Below are 20,181 nucleotides of genomic sequence, written 5' to 3'. Positions count from 1 at the left end.
TCATTTGAATCTTATATGATCCAGAATAATTCTCATCACTGTTACAGTAAATGACGAAGCTAGATCAACGGTTCAAAAAATCTTTGATGATTAATTTAATCAGTAATGAGAACACAATAAAACGGTAATGAGAATAAATGTAACAGTAATGAAACTTAGTTAAGGCAATTGTGTAATAAAACATGGAACCAGAAAAACAAGCAAATTTCAAGAAACTTCAGCCTTGGCTGCTGCCTTCTTGCGTTCAATCTCTGTCAGTCTTCAAAAAATGAATATAACCATTAGACTAATCAAAAGAGTAAAAACATCAATGACATTGTTTTATGTATATATATATATATATATATATATATATATATATATATATATATATATATATATATATATATATATATATGTACACAGGAAATTTGGCAGTGTTAAATCAACACTGTTAGTGTTAAATTAATTTATCATTTATGGTATCAAGTACATTTTTTTGTTCAACACATAAAATATTTATATTATGTAAAGTCACGAGAATTATCATGAGAATCACCCCACAGTGCATGTGAGCAAATGAGAATCATGAGGTTGAAGGAACTGCCAAGGAGCTCAGAAACAGAATTGTGGCAAGGCACAGATCTGGCCATACAAAATAATTTCTGCAGCACTCAAGGTTCCTAAGAGCACAGTGGTTTCCATAATTCTTAAATGGAAGACATTTTGGACGACCAGAACTCTTCCTAGACCTGGCCGTCCAGACAAACTGAGCAATCGTGGGAGAAGAGCCTTGGTGAGAGAGGTAAAGAAGAACCCAAATATCACTGTGGCTGAGCTCCAGAGATGCAGTAGAGAGATGGAAGAAAGTTCCACAAAGTCAACTATCACTGCAGCCCTCCACCAGTCTGGGCTTTATGACAGACTGGCCAGACGGAAGCCTCTCCTCAGTCACATATGAAAGCCCACATAGAGTTACACATGAACTCCCAGACTATGAGAAATAAGATTATTTGGTCTGATCAGATCTGACCTTTTGGTGTTAATTCTAAGCGGTATGTGTGAAGAAAACCAGGCACTGCTCGTAACCTGCCTAATACAATTCCAACAATGGTTGGGTGGTAGCAATTTGTTATGGGGGGTTTTCAGCTGCATGGACAGAATGACTGGTTGAAATTAAAGGAAAGATAAATGCAGCCAATTAAAGAGATATCCTGGAAAGAAAACCTCTTCCAGAGTGCTCTGGACCTCAGACTGGGCTGAAGGTTCTGTGGTTCAATGACCCTAATCACAAAGCAAAAATAACAAAGGACTGCCTTCAGAACAAGAATGTGAGCATTCTGGACTGACCCAGCCAGAGCTCACACCTAAACCAAATTGAGCATCTCTGGAGAGACCTAAAAATGGCTGTTTACCAATGTTCACCATCCAACCTGACAAAACTGGAGAGGACCTGCCTGAAAGAATTTCAGAGGATCCCCAAATCCAGGTGTGAAAAACTTGCCTCATTCCTAAGAAGACTCATGGCTGTTCTAGCTCAACAAGGTGCTTCTACTCAATTCTGAGCAAATGGTCTAAAAATTATGACCAGGTGATATTTCAATTTTTTTTTTTATAAATTGACCAACATTTCTATTTTTTCTGTCAATATTGGGTGATGAATGTACATTAATGCGAAATAAAGTATAAGTAAAAATTGAAAGGGGTATGAATACTTTCTGTTCACACTGTAGGTGTTCCAAATGGTTAAAAAGTGTTTTTGAAAATAAATAGAAGTAAAGGAGAGGAACAATGAATGAAAACAACAATCATACTAATAAATAAAAGATTGCTATTTTGGTTAACTTTCAAACAGTAGCAGTTAGCAGTTTCTGAGATAACCTTGGTCACATTCCCTCATTATAGATCAGGTGAATGATCCAGAACTCAATCCTGTAACTCTAGACTCTGGGGTTTCCTCAGGGGAGGCCTGAATGTCTGAGTCCACAGTACCACTGCCACTCTTAAGCTGGAGGACTGATTCTATACACCTAAACCAGGACAGGTTCAGCTAACGGCTGATATCAAACCTCACAGGGAATAGTTAATGTGAAAAGATTGTAAAGGGTTATATATTGATTATTTTGAGGTGATTTATATTGGGTCATTAATTAAAAAGTTTCATAATCTATTAACCATAGTCTATTTTAGTCAGGAGTGTTTTATTATGGTAGTGGGATGGAGTGCTACAGATAGACAGCTCTCCAGCCCAGAGAGATGTTGAACGTAGTAGAACAGTAGAACAGTAGATCTCAAAGCAGGTAAACCGAATAAAAAGAAAAATAATAATAATAAAATAAATATATAATTGTTATTATATATATTATTATAATATACAACAATATTATATATTATTATAATATATGACAATATAACACAGGGGGATCGAACCCGGGCCATCACCGGGACTTCCTGCACTAACCGGGCTTATAAAGAGCCACCAAGAACGGGCAGAATGTGAAAACAAGCAGACAAAAAAAATCACGCCTAGTGTGAGTGAGAGAAAGGAAAAGAGGGGTAAACAAAGCACGCTGAAAAGCGTGAGGGTTGAGGGCTAATTAAACAAGAGGGCTTCCAAACTACCGGATTTTTCGGACTATAAGGCGCACTTAAAAACTTTTAATTTTCACAAAAATTGACAGTGCGTCTTATAATACGGTGCGCCTTTTGTATGGATTTTACTCTCAGGTTGTAAGGAGCAGTAAACACACACTCCGTGCAGCGTTATAGAGAGTTTCAGTGCTATACAGAGTCCAGAGCCGTGCAGCTCCGAGGCTGGAGCAGCAATAGCATTAGCTAGATGCTAACCGCTAAGCTAGCTAGCTTATTCACTGTTCAGAGATCAGTATTATCTAAATTTTACCCGTCAGGTGTAAGGAGCAGTAAACACACACTCCGTGCAGAGCCGTGCCGCTCCGAGGCTGGAGCAGCAATAGCATTAGCTAGATGCTAACCGCTTAGCTAGCTAGCTTTTTCACTGTTCAGAGATCAGTATTTTCTAAATTTAGTACTTTTAATACTGCTGGAGCAGTATTATTAGAGTTAGATGCTAATCGCTAAGCGTTCACCGTTCAGAGGTGAGTTATCGGCCTGTAAGTCTGTGCTGCTTTGCCTGGCTAGCATTAGCTAGATGCTAAGCGCTAACTCTCTCAGAGGTGAGTTTTATCAGCCTGTAATCTGCTTGTTTACCGTGTTAAAACAAGCTACGGGGGACGAATCGCTAGCTAATATCTCACTGTCTTACCAGAACACGCAGGATTACTCAGTGTAACGCTGTCGTTTAAGTTTGGGTTAACTTTACTAGTTTAGGTGACTAGCTAGCGTGCTAGCGGATAGCTATGCTAACGCTGGTGCAGCAAGCCTTAGTGGACATCTGGAAATCTAAGCTTACTGTAAATAAACTGAAGCACGTTACTCACCCAAATAAACAGTTTTCAGGAGAGGAACAGAAAAATTACATCAATATTTAGTAGATCCTCCTTTTGCAGAAATAACAGCCTCTTAACGCTTCCTATAGCTTCCAATGAGAGTCTGGCTTCTGGTTGAAGGTATTTTGGATCATTCTTCTTTACAAAATATTTGATGGTTTCCCGCTTTTAATCCCACCACATATTCAGGTCTGGGGACTGAGATGATCATTCCAGAATGCTGTAGTTGTTCCTCTGCATGAATGCCTTAGTAGATTTTGAGCAGTGTTTAGGGTCATTGTCTTGTTGAAATATCCAGCCCCAGTGAAACTTTAACTTTGTCACATTGTTGTACATTGTTCTCAAGAATCTGCTGATATTGACTGGAATCCATGTGACTTTAACAAGATTCCCAGTACCTGCACTGATCTTTTTCCGCCATGCATACCGCCCTCCAAATAAATTTTAGTTTCATCAGTCCACATCACCTTATTCCAAAATGAAACTGGCCTGAAAAAATGTGCTTTAGCATACCTTAAGCACTGTTTGTGCACACGCATTTCTCTCCCACATCCTCTCCGTGTGTAAAGTGTGCTGAATAGCTGAACTATGCACAGTGACTCCATCTGCAGCGAGATGATGTTGTAGGTGTTTGGAGCTGGTCTGTGGATTGACTATGACTATTTTCACCATTCTTCTCCTCTGCTTATCTGAGATTTTTCTTGACTTGCTACTTCGGGCCATAACTAGAACTGTGTCTGTGGTCTTCTATTTCCTCACTACGTATCTCACAGTGGAAACTGATTCTGAAATCTTTGATATAGCTTTTTGTATCCTTCCCCTAAACCATGATGTTGAACAATCTTTGTATTCAGGTCATTTGAGAGTTGTTTTGAGGCTCCCATGTTTCCATGTTATCTTCTCTTTAGAGAATATAAAAAGATGAGAAAAACTTGCAATTGGCCACCTTAACTCTTTTTCATATTTATATTTGGATGTAGTTCAAGGGTCAATAAGCTTACCAAACAAATGTTGGTAATTAGTGCTAAAGTTATTCAAATCAATATAACAACAAGAGTGTCCAAATGTATGCACCTGCCTAATTTTGTTTAAAGAATTATTGCAAATTTTCTGTAAATCCTATAAACTTTATTTCACTTCTGAAATATCACTGTGTTTGTCTGCTATATGATAAATTTAACTGAAATTGTAGAGCCAAACAACCAATGATTTATTAAGTTTCCAAATTGTGTGGACCAACAGTACCATCACCAGGACAAAGACCTGACTGCAAATATAATATAATATAATTTGACTTGCTAAAACCCACAGGAAACGCAATCCACAGAAATGTTATGACAAATTAAAAGGTTTATGCTTGGTTATTTCAGCAAAGCACTGAAAAATAAGAGTCATTTAGTTAAAATAAATGTTCTTAGCTTGGGATTCCATTGTCAGCTTGTAAGACTCACTCACACCAGTCATAAATTCCGATCGACAGGCTAAGGGCCAGCAGCCTTATCTAAACATTCACTACAAAGGGAAGAGGGTTTTTCACAAAGAAGAACTAATTAAAATATACAGTGACTTGACATTGTTTTACACGTGTCACGTCACATGACGCCACCAGGAAGCCCCGAGTACTGATTACCCACAGTATTTAAGGACCATGCTCACGCTCGCCGAGTATCTGTTTGGTAAATCCTACAATACAAAGCGTTTCTCTTGCCCTTGCTATTCTCCGTGTATGATCTTGTTTTTGTTTTCTACCGACTTTGATTTTTGCCTGCTCCCTTGTGTTGGATACCCGTGTATTACTAAATAATATGCCACTTTTGGTGTGTGGGTTTAGATGCTGTCCTGATTAAATTTTCCTACACAGTCAAGTCTGAATCAACAAAGTTAAACTAGCATTTGATGATTTAGCTTTATTTGGTTATCAGTGGCTTATCCATGTTGCATTATCTTTTCGATTATTTAATTGGGTTTAAACAGTAACATGACTATTGATCTCTTTTTGACAAGGTACCATCCATTGTTGATTATTTCAGGATTATCTTAAATGTTACAAAACTGTTTGTGGGCAAAACATATAATTTACATTTATTGTGATTTAATTGTAAGATTGTTGTTTCTTGAATTTATCTACATGAACTGGTGTGATGAAGATTGTATTTTGATCCACTGTTTAATTTAGTTTTCTTTTGGTTTGGTATATTAGTATTAATTTCTCACTAGCCAAATTGTGGTGAAACATGTGGGGTAGTTTTATGGCTCTTTGTTAAAGAGATTATCTTCCCGCTAAGGTTTGAAACTGCTCCTAAACCAGTGAAAACACAGACACATTGGTTGCCTTCCCCCAAAGGACAAAAAGGACAAAAGCCCTCAAACCCAAGGCAGGTCCAAACAGACACAGACAGTTTTAGTTAGTCCAGAGTGGAGTGAGTCTAGAGGAAGGACAGACGGAGAGTAGTATTAGTTTATTTATTTTATTTTAGTATTTTAGTTTAAAATAATTAAGCTATTTTATGATCTACGGAGTCATTCTGCCAAGCTAGTTAATACAGTAAACCAGCCAGACCAACCAAAGGATCATTGAAAGGGTACACCAGTCAAGCCAGCTGCAGAGGAGGCTCTCCCCCGTGTCGACCAGGGGCCTCATGTACTAAAGGTGCATACGCACAAAAACATTGCGTATGCCATATTTCATGCTCACGGTCAGATGTACTAAATTTGACTTGAACGTGAGGAAGTGCGTTCCCCCCAGGCATTTTTGTTTCGGGTGTATGCCTTTTTTTGTGCGTATGTATTGTGTTTTTGTTATTTGGAGACACTTAGAGGCGATGCATTGAAATTACAACTATTAAGATATCCTTTATGCACACATTGTAGTAAGCAATGTTTACCATCAAATTAAACAGACAATTTCATTGGCTTACAGAAATAATCGTTCAAAGTGTTTCCACTTAGCCTAGATTATATAAACATGCATAAAAGTTTGCGTTGGAGTTGTTGGAGATAGCAGAGTTGGCATTGTTGGAAAATATTGCTAATGGCCAAATTCACTGAGAGCGCATTTTCCGTGACGATTATGTTTTTTTTTAGCCCATGATGATGACTGGCTTATAAGCCGTTTTAGATTTCCAAGAGCTAAGAGGATAAGAAAACAAGCTGAGTGAGTCACGTGTGGCTTCTTGGTAAGCAACTCATTTAAAGCATTTAAATGAAAGCATTTATTATCCATCTTAGAATAATACAATTTAAAACATGGGTAATTATACGCTACACGTATCTAATATTATTAATAATAATAATAACAATAATAATAATAATAATTATAATTATTATAACATTATACTCTGTGTAATTCAGGGAGGAGTCGTGGCAGGTGTGATGTTTTCGTGCATTTGTGCTTGATTTCATGTTGATTGCGATGTACTAAGAGAAAGTACTTGGAATTCTGCCTACGCACAGTTTGATAAATCCAGATTTTTTTGCGTACGGAACTTTTCAGGTCTGAGCGTACGGAACATTTTAGTATGAAGTCCATGGAAGTCTTAGTACATGAGGCCCCTGGTGCAGACTGGTCAACCTGGTGTTAAACCGCTGGTTCACGTTGGACCTGATAGGGGTGCAAGATGTCAGCTGACCAAGAGGTTTGAACAGCAGACGCGGACCAATGTCAAGCCCCTTTGTGGTTGTCTCAGAGTAAGGCATCTGGGTATACTTTAATCAATTGGTGTTTTGGTTGGTCAAGTCTGGTTGGTTATTGTCCTTAATTCATTTCTTAGTATAGATTCATTTTTAGTTATTTGTCGAAAAAGATGATCTTTGTAGGTCCTAAAATATCTTAATTATCTACATATTTTCGTTCTCATTTGTTCGTTTTGATCTCACTACACTTAGTTTATTATTTAGAAATCCTTACTGAATAGTTCTATTAATCTGACAAGTTATTCCTTTCTATACCAGTATTATTACGTGTTTTTCTTTTGATTCTGATTTATATTTATACACTATGATTTGATATCTAATGGCTACATTTATGACATTTTAATGAATTATTTACTCATATCTGTGTGATTTAATAAAATACATTTTATATTACAAAACCTGTTATTTCAGTGTGTTTTCTGAATAACTTGGTTATTAGAATTCCTGTTACCTGTAAAAGCCAAACCCTGAGATGTATTGTGTTATTAATTAATTAATTAATTAATTAATCTAATTCAATTAATTTTATAACTGGCGACCATATAAAAATTGTATAAAAATGATAAATTCAACATCTCATTTAGCACCAGGTATTAAACTGCTAAGCTCGCTAAACAATTTAAGAATAGGAATGTAATGTAAAGACATCAATGAAAAAAGTGCACAAACAGATAAATAAAGTGTCTTATAATAAAATAAATAAAGGGCCTTCACCTTTTATTTGGCCTTAAAGACTGGGATCTCGATCTCTAACAGCAAAAATATGATAGCGAAACGATCTGGGCACCTTGCCCTGGGGTATCGACCAGCCGGCCTCCGTACTTCATTACCTTCACAAGGGGCCCGTCCCTCGAGTGCTCTCCTTTTCAACAGCTAAGCAGACATTCAATGATGCTATAAACGTAATCTGTCTCTCAGCTGCTCATTAAAAGCGGGTTCGTGGAGGGCAGTGTGATTTGCAAAGCCGCACTCACATTATTTTATAGGAGCATGATTTGTTTTACACAGTGCTCTGAGTGCACTTCCCTGCAAGGTTGAAGTTCAGCCAGCTATTAAGCTCTGCCCATTCTTTCACTAATGGCTGGTACAGGTAGACTAAATGGCTAGAGGTTGGATTTAATACACCTGTGGCAATGAGCCTGAATCACCTTAAATTCAATGATGAGAGGTAAGTACCAGTGGCTATGTACATATAATGTACATACGTATGTAAATAAAATGAGTGTATTATAAATCCTCTATAATTGTAAATATTATATGCCAGATTCATTAGTGTACGCATGTGTATAAACATGATACACCACAAAACTAAGTATAGCTGATTGAGGTCATACTGCGGGAACAGTGTGGATATGCTGAACAACCTAGAGTTATTAATTACCTTCTTAAAATTGTGACGTGAGGAGGCAGAGGAGCTGTGGGTCCGCCCCACGCCAGAACGCTCAGCTGAGTCCCAGCTGAGCGGCATCAGGACTGTTTAAGCCACCAGCTGGGACAGGCATAAAAAACCCAGACTTTAAAAGTAAACTATTGAATTCTAGAGCCCCACTGGGCCGAGTTATGTTTATTTAAGTTTTTTTGGGTGTGGTGGAGGGCATTTAAAAGCCAATAAAGGTACGTTTTGAGTTAATTTACTCCCCGTGTCTGTGAATCTCTGTGTACTTCCTCCTTCCGGGTCACAGTGGCCACGCCCCTAACCCCAGGGGCCAACCACAATACTGAATGATTAGCATGGTTAGGTTGATCATGCTTGTAGACAAGCTTAACCGTCTAACTCAAACTAAAACATTTCAGTTTAACCAGCTTAACCAGCTTAACCAGATTAACTTAACTGTTTCAACCAGCTTGAGTTTAACAGGCTAATTGTTCCTGGAAAACAATGGCTAACAATGGGGCCATGTGTTTGTTTCTTTCTGAATTAAAATGGTATTCTATTGACTTTTTTACTGTGGCTAAATTATGATTATATGTGATTTGTAAATCATTACATTCTGTTTATATTTACATGTATTTCCATTTTACCTAGTGTCTTTCTCATCTCAATACTAACCTTCCAACAGAGCCAGCATGACATCCTGAGATTTTTTATTCTATCCACCATACACCCTGAGACATTTAAGAATATTTCAAGCCAATTGAATTGTTGCAATGTCAAAACATAACAGTAAAAAAAAATCTTTATTATACATCCTGTGTAGTGGCTGTCAAAAATCGCTTGGTCTCAGAATGTCAGGGTTATGTATTGGTTTATATTAACTTAATGTGGATTTTTGTTAGATGAAGAATGATGAAACTGATCACCGAAAGTCTTCCTCCAGATATCAGAGCACCTCTGCTAGATTGCTCTAAAGTATTTCCATAATTCCTCAGTATGGAAACTGGGAGGCAGTAGGTCCTGCTGTTTACCACTGGGCACACAGAATAAAAGTTGTGGTGTTATAGGGTTAAAATAGCTGTACATTTAAATTGGTCATTAAAGAAAACTGATTATTAGCAACAGAAACAAAATATCTGCAAAATAAATTATCTATAATAAATAAAAATCTATTCCCTCTCTTGTTCCCGCAAACATGTACAAGTCCACACTAAAATCAGTTTTCCAAGATTGACTACAACAATAAGAACCAGAAGAACATAACAATATAAGGGGGGGCAGCGTGACAAGGAGAGAGAGAGAGGGGAGAGATACAGAGAGGGGGGGGGAGGGAGAGTGAGAGAGAGAAGGAGAGGGTGAGAGAGACAGAGACAGAGAGAGAGAGAGAAAAATACAATGTAACCAGAAATCACCAGGCAATGAAAAAAAGCTTAAGGAGGAGAGAAGTCAGTAGAGGCAAGAACAGAAATGAGTAAGTAAAAGTCAGTTTTTGGCTAATTATTTTACTATTAAATGTTGACTGGGATATAAAACTGCTATAAAAGAATGACTTTAATGACTTAAAGATAAATAGCAATACTGATTATAAATCCCATGTCAACAAAACTAAGACTTAATTGTACTTATAGTTTTTTTTTTTTTGCCATTTGCTTCAAACGTGTAACAGACATTACTAGAGTGTACACTCTCTGCTTTACACTCTATGCTTAGCTGGACTGTATTTGCCATTTAACAGTTGTGTTAACATTTATTCAATGTCTGATTTCATATTACACATTAATGTGGACATAAAAGTAAAAAAAAAAAGTCAAGAGTGTTTCTTTAAGACACTGGTTGGAATGTGAACGTTCAAAAAGGAAACTATGGCCATGTTATTTGCCTGGACTGTAGTTAGACAAACTACAAGGTTTTTTTCTACAGTAACTTAGTTAGTTACTAACTATCTAGCAAGCAGGCTAAGATTACATGGCTACCTTTCACATTTTGCACATACTGTAACCTTCAATCCAGGTGCTGTAGCCTTTTAGTAAAACAGCCCGGGGAATCTTGCACTTATATTCTGCCCATTTTTTGCCTGCTGTCACCGATAATTCAGGGAGGTGTGCGAGGTTAGTTGTCCACAGAGGCACTGTCATTAGAACTGGTGGATATACTGCTGACTCACTGTTCCCTTGGAATTTCCAGTTTAGAAGTCAACTGTAAGTTCCTGTTCGCTACGTTACATAAACTAGGTTTTGGAGAATTAGTTATAGGCCGGATAAAAACTATATATACACTTACTCAAAGACCACAGTCAATACTAATGAACTAATAGCACAGAATTTCACACTACACATAGGATGCCCTCTCTCTCCCCTCCTGTTTTCAATTGTTATAGAACCATTAGCAGCAGCTATATGAACAGAGGTATCCAGACCCACACTACAGAACACAAAAGCAACCTGTATGCAGATGACATTTTACTGTTTCTCCATAATCTACTCTCGTCAATTCCCTAAACTACACACAGTATTGAAAGATTTTCCTACCACTTAACATTAATTTATCAGATACAGTAAACCCAGCCCCTCCCCATGCCTATGTGTACCCAACAGATCACATTCCTAGCAGAGGTGATTGCTCTAAGACTGCAATTGAAGCTCAGCTTCCCCTGAATGTCAAAAAATAAGTGATCAAATATATACTGTTGTGTGTACATGTCATTGACTAAATATGCGTTCAGAATCAGCTTCTTATCACTGGTAACGCCGCAGCTTTTCTCTCACTCATTCCTGCAGCTTCACAGTGCTTTAAGCATTGCGGACGCTGAGCGTCCACAGAGTTTAAAAGCTAAGCAAAGAGTGCTTCGAAACGAGACGAGTCATTGGATAAATGCTGGGCTTTGTCCCACCCCTCGGATGCTCAGCGTCTCTGGGGGTCTATGGGGCAGTGGGCCGGCCTCGGCTGGCCCGGACGCTCAGCTTCTGCATGATGATTGGATGATCTGTCTGAGGCTTAATCTCTTTTTGTTTGACAGCGAAATGAGCGAATCAGCAATCTTTTGGTGTAAACATCCGAGCTAGGAGCATTTAATTTTCATTCTGTTCTGAGTTGAACCGGAGACTTTCCTAATCCTTTCAGCGGCATTTTCTTTTTTAAAACAACTAGCGACAAATCCAGCTTCTATTTCTGGTGCTTTTTGTAGCTACTTGTGTTTGGAGACTGACTTATATCCCTCTTTCTGACTTCTATCGCAGTTTCTGTCCAGCAGGTGCTGCTGAGCCCTTTCACCGTCACAAAGCACTTACCTGCGGACACACTTCACACTAGCCTCGTGCCAGACAGTTTGGCAGACATAATGGCAGACAGTTTGAATGTTGTGGACCGGATTTTGGCGAGGCCATTTGATAGTCTTTCTTACGAAGAAAAACTTTGAGTTAAACAGCAGGACAGATCAACTGCTCAGATTATTTTGGGGCAAAAGGTAGGGAGAAGTAACAGGTCTTTTCAGCTGTCCTGGTATGACCAAGTGAGCTGGCTGACTGAAAGTGATGTAACAAATAAAATGTACTGTTGGCCATGCCTCTTGATAAAACCATCAAGAAGTTACGTATAAATAAACCGACACATTTTAAGATGTAGGCCAAAATTGAGCTTCCCCTCTTAAAAGGACCAGCATCCGCCACTGATTCCTAGGCATCAAGATTTCCACCCAGCAGTTCAAGCTCCACGCACTTAAGTTCAATACATTACTCACTGTAAACAATGATCTTTAACAATGGATGAACCTTCTTCTCAGTGATTCAAATTCAACGCCCTCCTGTATTGGAAAAACAAACAACCTACAGTCAAATTACCAACATCACAAAAAACAGTGAACTTGGAGAGAACTTAAAACACCCAATTTAAAACAATACCTCTCTGCAAATCAATTACAATATATAATGAAATGGATAAAACTAAATTTACTAAACTAAACAGATAAAACATGAACATAGGTGGAACAAATATTAGGTGATGAAATAGAATCTTAGACTTACCGTTTTAGGACAACACAATACTTAAACACCAGCCCTGTATAAAAAAACAATGATATCATCAGCTCTGACAGTTTGGTGAAAAGTGCACAAGAGCACAAACACTAAACTCACTACAAGAAAAAGGTATTACCCGTTTACATCACATTCTACAGAACAATACCTTATATGGGGTCACCGATTGCAAGCAAAACTCTAAAATGTGAAATATTTAACAAAAGGTGACAGAAAAATCTGAGATAAATCTGCAGACATAAACACACATCTTATGTGATCTTAGGAGGATAGTTTGTTATAGCTTAGAAAGTGTATATATTTTTATAATCTGATTTATACTGGATTGAATGTGATTCTAGGGAACAGTGAGCTCACAATAATAAACATGTCTGAAAAATATTATAAACAAAAAAAAAATGGAAATAAAATAATTAAACCATCTAAGTACTCCTACCCCCAACAGCATACTGTTCCTCTCTGTCAGATAAATAAGCCCTGTAGGGCTGGGAAGTGCTTTTGACTGTGCTCAGTAGTCATTTCTGGAAGTTAGTGGTGCCAAATGTTAGAAGACAGCCAAGTTTCATTTCTCTAGCTGCCAGAGCTGCTCATAAAAGTACACCATGTGCCCTAACAAGGTTTCCTGGGCTTCTGGGGAAAATAAACAGCTCCAATCTAACTTATCCAGGTGAAACTTATCCAGGTCAAACTATTTGCTATTAAACTAGCCGGTTAACCAGCTTTTGGGCAGTGCACTGCATTTGTTCATGATGGTCATGCTGATTAACCTTTTTAAAAATCAGGTAATGGTAAATCAGGCAGCACTCAGGTGAGACACGGAGCGAGTCAGGAATGTATTGAGTGTGGCATATAGAACATCCTGATCTGGTCTGTGTTTGTGTTTAGTACACATGTCCTCTGCTAAATGCTGTAGCTTTTGAAATATATCTAGTACGACATTACAGTAAGTGTGCATTAATTACAGTAAATTAATAGTACTTACGACAGAATGTCTCAACTATTTATTAACAGGTAGGCCTGTAACGGTATAATGTATTCGTACCGAACCGTACCGAACAGACCTTCGGTACAGTACAGTGCTGTACCGAACGAATACAGTCGGTTTATATGTTCTACACTAGGTCTGTGCCTGTTGCTACATGTGGCTATTTAATATTCATTAGATGCCAGTACGTGATTGGACTAGTAAAAGGGAGGTTATTTGATATGTTTAAAGCAACTCTTTCGTGATTCGTGCTCTTGTGAATCACAAAAGAGTTGCTTTCGTTTGGGAGCTCTTCGGTTTCCCAGTGAAAACCTGCGACGGATAAAGACAAGTGGATAAAACAAAAGCGGTATGTCGTTATTGTTTTGCTGAGGTCGTCTATGTTTCGGGCAACACTTCAAACATGCTAAGTCACCTGAGACAGCGCCACCCAAGTGCTAAGATTACCGTGACAATAAAAGAAGATGTGCAAACGCCACTGATATCTGCGTTTCATTCACAATTCAGATCGGGCTAAAGCCATTACAGCGTCCATTGGGGCTTTTATAGCATCGGATCCTAGACCGTATTCAGTTGTTGAGGATGCTGGTTTTAAGCACATGCTAAAGGTGTATCTGCTCTCACTGCTGACAATATAGACAAACTGATTTTCTTGGCAAAAAATATGAAGATTGAGTAAAATTGAATACTATAACACATGAATTCTGGAATTTATTATTTTAATTTTAATATTTAAAATTTTATCATTGGTTAATCATTTGAGAATATTTAATTTAATTTATAATAGTACCAAGCAGCACTTTGAATGTATTAACTGTTTTAGTTTGTTTATTGGCAATTTTTTGGTTAAATAAACAACACGCTGGTTGGTTCTGCATTTTGTTCCCATACTGTACCGAAAATGAACCGAACCGTGACCACAAAACCGAGGTACGAACCGAACCGTGATTTTTGCATACCGTTACACCCCTATTAACAGGACATAAGACATGAATATAGTCATTACAATGTTTGAAAACTCTTAAGCATTATAGTTTAATAAGGTTTAATAATATTCTTAGTAATTTCAGTTAATAATTATTTGGAACATTACATAACCATTAAACAATGTTTATTATTGTGTTCACTACTGTTAATTCTGTTCCTTATTGCAAAGTGTTACCATATATCTAATATATAGAGAAGCTGTTGATATATACTGTGCTGCTTTATTAATGTCTTTTATGATGATGCCAAACTCCCTGTGGATTGCCTAAAGCTATGATAGAATACAAAAGTTGTTGTTCATATTGCTTGTTATTTGTACCATTTATTGTACTACAAAGATATAGGTAAATATCCTTTTGGATAATAGTGCAGTATAACTTTTTCACAATGTTCTATTACTTTCTCAGTCATTAAAACAATCTGGTAATGGAAAAAATCTAAAGGCATAATAGTAATGGAGCATATAATAATCTTTTCATATATTTATTTGAAATCAGATTTCATTCCATTGAAAACTTGGAGACAACACTGTTGAATGCTGTACTGTACAGTACATAAATAATAAAATCACTGCTAAATAAATAATGGCTTTAAATTGATTGTGCATCACAATCAATCAATAAAGAATAAATGAATAAAGTTTACAGATGCTGCCAGGCATTACTCACGCTCGCTAGCTGCCCGGTTAGCTCTCTCTTTAGCTTGCTGTGATTACATTGTGGTTTATTTATTTTGCCATTTTAGCTCAAAATTTCCATATGGTACAGAGGCTTACAGTAAACGCTCCCTTTCCTCTTTCTTTAGATGAAACCTGTCCATCGAACATGTGGGACTGTAAGAACCGCGGCGTGAACGGGACGCAGTGCGGGCAAATCGTGTGGAGGCTGGAGCTTGGCCCATACTTCCTGGAAGGTCAGCATCATGTCCCTGACAACAAAGAACATTCAATATGTGTTGCATATTTTAATGTTAATTGTGAAAATATCCTATAAAAGCCTTTATTTAACATGGACTAATATCAACATCAGTTACTGTTAAAATTCTGATGGCTGGGCTGAGCTCTTCTACACTCACAAAAATGCTTGTAGCAGAATTGTGCATCCTTCAAACAAAAAATATGATTTATTATTATTTAAAGGTTATTTTCTACACTGCAAGACCAACACAGTATAAACTAGAATACAAGCAAAATATAGATATTAATGAAAGTAAAGTTTAATACAAACAACACATATAAACAATGTTGAACTATTGCGGATTCAACATAAAAAAGGAGTGCACAAATAAATTAATTTGGATTTACGCTTTTTCAACGAATTAGCAATAAAAAATAAAAAAAATAATTTAACATACTTTTACTATCTGCAATGTTAATTATATGTTTTGTTAATAGTCATTTGGTTTTAAATATAATGCTCATGGTTAGAGTGGGAAGATATAAAAAATATTATATTGCGATATTTAAAGATATTTTCACAATATGCAATATTTAGCACAGTATTTTGTGATAGATAAACTTTAACTCAAACCTTAATAAACATTTTCTGAACATACTGTGGATATTGAGGCTTAAACAACACTGACCCACTTTATAACGCAGTATAAAGAGTGTAAAGTCAGTGTAGAGCAGAATTTAACCAACAGCTTTTTAATATATTTGGCATATCCAAATGATTGTGATAAATATTGTGTATCTATACCTGAAAATATCTTTGGATCTTCCCAACTCTACTGTGGAAGCCATCCTCTTTTCCATCTTTACCTTTTTTTTACCTGTTGGGAGATGTTTGCTTCAGAATTTTCTGAAATTTATTACAATCAAATCCATTCCTCCATTTTCCCTGTTCCACTGGCTGCAACACAAACCCATGTTTAGCAGATGGAGAGGTGTTGTTTTGATAAATTTCTGCACCTTTTTTCAAAACATATCTTGGTATCAGATACCTTAATTAACTAATTAATTTAATTAATTAAAAGCTAATTAAGGTCTGAGTTCAGCTTTTTTGGGGGTCCCACCATCTCAGGATACATTGTACAAAACATACAAAATAATAATCTATAAATAGAACTTGCTTTAAATATTGTTTACAATACTTTTTGGCTTTTTATGGCATTTTTCATTTTCTATTTAATTATTCACAGTGACAGATACCAATGCCCAAACACAAGAGCTTGAAGATTGTAATTTAGTTTAGTGCTTTTTCTTCACAAAATCCTCCACTAATTAACACATATAGATCTTTGGTCTTACTACCAGACTTCGGATTCTGACCATGTTACTTGTTGAAATATACTGTCTCTGTTTCTCTTCTAGCGGAGACCAGGGTCTGTTTCAAATACTACCATGGCGTGAGTGGAGCCCTGAGGGCAACAACACCCTGCATCACTGTCAAGAACCCCAGAGTTTCGGTCAGTACATTAGCTTGCAAAAGTACTCATACCCCTTTAAACTTTTCCACATTTTGTCACCTTACAACAACAAATGTATAGTATGTATAGTATTCTATTCTATTGAGATTTTAAGTGATATACAAACACAAAGTATTACATAAGTGTGAAGTAGAACAACAATTACAGTTTAAAAATTTTTCTCAAATAAAAAATTTAAAAGTGTGACATGAAAAAGTATTCAGTACTTATATCAATACTTTGTAGAGCCACCATTCACTGCAATTACAACTGTAAGTGCTTTTGGGGTTTGTCTGGGTCTGGGTAAGACTGGGTCATTCCAACACATGAATATTCTTTGATTTAAACCATTCCACTGTAGCTCTGGCTGAATGTTTAGGGTCATTGTCTTGCTTGAAGGTGAATCTTCTTCCCAGTCTCAAGTCTTTTGTTGCCTTCAAAAGGTTTTACTTCCAGGATTGCCCTGTTTTATTTTTCTCCATCCATCTTAACATTAACTCTGACCAGCTTCTCTGTCCCTGCTGAAGAAAAGCATCTCGACAGCATGATGCTGCCACCACCATGTTTCACAGTGGGGATGGTTGTGTTCAGGGTGATGAGCAGTGTTACTTTTCCTCCCCATATTGCGCTTTGCATTTAGGCCAAAATGTTCCACATTGGTCTTATCTGACCACAGAACCTGCATGGGTCATGACTTTAATACGCTTCTTATGGAGCCACTCCTTTGTATGTTTTGGATCGTTGTCGTGCTGGAAGACCCATCCACGAACTATTTTTAGTGCCCTGGAGGAGGCAAGGACGTTGTCACCCAGGATTTTGTGATACATGGCCCCATTCATCTTCTCATCAATGCAGTAAAGTTGGCCTGTCCCAAAACATAATAATTCCTCCACCATGCTTGACAGTGGGGATGGTGTTCTTAGGGTCATATTCTGTATTTTTCCTCCTCTAAGCACGTTGAGTTTAGTTGAGGCCAAAGAGCTCAATTTTAGTCTCATCTGACCACAGAACCTTCTCCCAGTCTCTCTCGGAGTTATTAATATGTTCATTGGCGAAATTGAGGTGGATGTTGAGCCTTGAGGTAAGCCTCCTTGAGCAGAGGAACCTTGCGTGCAATGCAGGATTTTAAACCATAAAGTCTCAAAGTATTACCAATGTTTTTTTTGTAGACTGTGGTCCCAGCTGAGATTGTTAATCAGCTCCTACTGTGTAGTTCTTGGCTTATTTTTCTCATGATCAATGATGCTCCACAAGGTGATTTCTTGCATGGAGCTCCAGGCCTAGGCCGATTGACACTTCTGAATAATTGCACCAACAGTTGTCACCTTCTCATCCAGCTTCTTACTTACGGCTTTGTAGCCCATTCCAGCCTTGTGTAGGACAATAATTTTGTCCCCAACATCTTGAGACAGCTCTTTAGTCTTGCCTAACTGATGAAGATGTTGGAGTGTCACTAAGTCTGTTGGCAGGTGGCCTTTTATACAGCTGACAGTTTGGGACAGGTGTCTCTCATGCAGGTAATGACTTTACTGAGATTAGGGTGTGTCAGTGGTATGTGGGAGCCAACATTAGTTGTGTTTTTAGGGGATCAAATGCTTATTTCTCTTAATGAAATGCAAATTATTTTTTTATTTAAAAATTATTTAATTTTCTAGATTTTCTTTTTGATATTCCATCTCTCACTGTCAAGTTACTCCAAAATCTGCTTCAACCTCTGCTTTAACTTGAAAGGAGCCTTAGCCAACTACTGGGGTTTTTACGGCACAACTCAATAAACCAGTTTTGATCTCCTTCTTTGGTGATTTATTGAAGGATTTCTCTTCATTTAGTTTACAATTAGGTTGAAAACCATAATAATACAAAACACAATAGTGTTTTAGAAATAGTTTCAAAATAGAAACATTGCTTAAATTAAGTATGCATTTTTCCGTATATCAACAGGAAATAAAGCTACTCTTAGCAATTAAATTAAATATAACATACAAGTGTTTTATATTAAACTTAATTAAAAAATAAAAAAAATAACATGGTTATGCCTCATGCTAACTGAAACTTGCTTGTGAGCTAGCTAACTTGCACAGCACTAAATCAACAATATATTTCTACATAATATTTAAACTCACAAATGCTAGCATCAACATTTAAAATGTAAAGTTCAAAATCTTTCCCCAGTGATATCCCGGTAGATGGCCAGTAGGTAGAGCTTTTTCTCCTTTTATTTCTTTAGATTTAATTTGCTAGTTTTTCTACAGCACTCTCTCTCTCTCTCCAGCTCACACAGCACTCTCCTTGGGCTTTCTGGAACGTTCTGTGAAGCAGAGTGAAGCAGGGCAGCTGCAAGGACCAAATCTCCACTTCAAAATAAAAGTCTCTATCTATTTAGTATCTGGCAGCACACCTCCCACTTGAACTCCTGGTTTTTAAACCCAAGGAGGTCACACCACTGTTCTGTAGAAACTGCCAGCTCTAGCTTTTTTGCTCTTCAACTGGTAGCAAGACATTTAGACGCCTGAAGTCTCTGTGGAGGATTGCAGCAGGAATCCTTTTGGTTGGCGTTTTCACAACTGTAGTGCTTTTCTTTATAGAGTCCTTACTTGGTAACTCATCATGACTGGGTAGCTCGGAAATGTTCGCACTTTGACATGTCTCACAACACCCTTCTTATCAGTATTTACTCTGATTACTCTGGCCAATTTGATCTGACCCCTTAAGGCATTTTGATCAGCTAGCGAAACAATGTCACCCACAGTCACGTTCCTCTCTCGTGTGCCACTTGCTTCTGACGAATAGGTTTGGGCCTGCCAACTGACACCACTTTCTCCAGAATTTGTCGACCTCTGATTGGATAATTCTCAATCTCTTGTATGGGTAACTCTCAAATTGGAAGTCACCTGGGTCTCCCTTCAAGCAGGCTGGAGTGATGCGTGGAGTGACGTACTCCACGCATTCCTCTTGGACTTGAGCTTTAGCATCTATAGGTCTTTCATTTGTTAGATTGGCTGCCATGTACACATAAACGTTTGAAATTCTCCCCATGTAAGTGGCCATCACCACCCAAATTCTGCAGGGCTCTCTTCACTGTGCGAACAGCTGCCTCAGCTGCTCCATTTCTGTGGGGTGAGTCTGCAGGAAGGGTCTTCCATGACCACTCTGTCATGTTTGCCAAACTCTCATTACATTCCTGACCTTTCCAGGTGGTCTAGGAACTTTAGCCCCTATAAAGTTATTGCCAGGGTCAGACCATACCTTTTTTGG

At 37.6% G+C, this 20,181-nt stretch overlaps 1 protein-coding gene across 2 annotated transcripts in view; it reads left to right on the top strand.

Annotated features, from left to right (window-relative positions):
• hecw2a (HECT, C2 and WW domain containing E3 ubiquitin protein ligase 2a) overlaps positions 1-20,181 on the top strand; it is a 113,832-nt gene that overhangs the window by 12,158 nt on the left and 81,493 nt on the right. For both annotated transcript variants that reach the window (XM_022663426.2, XM_022663424.2), the window contains exons 3-4: positions 15,322-15,429; positions 16,832-16,926. In XM_022663426.2, the coding sequence (XP_022519147.1) occupies positions 15,322-15,429; positions 16,832-16,926 (203 nt within the window). The remainder of the gene's footprint in view (positions 1-15,321; positions 15,430-16,831; positions 16,927-20,181) is intronic.

Source organism: Astyanax mexicanus, chromosome 11, assembly GCF_023375975.1.
Source record: "Astyanax mexicanus isolate ESR-SI-001 chromosome 11, AstMex3_surface, whole genome shotgun sequence".
NCBI lineage: Eukaryota > Metazoa > Chordata > Actinopteri > Characiformes > Acestrorhamphidae > Astyanax > Astyanax mexicanus.
The sequence above is the reverse complement of the archived record's forward strand: the minus strand, read 5'-3'. Positions and strand labels throughout refer to the sequence as shown.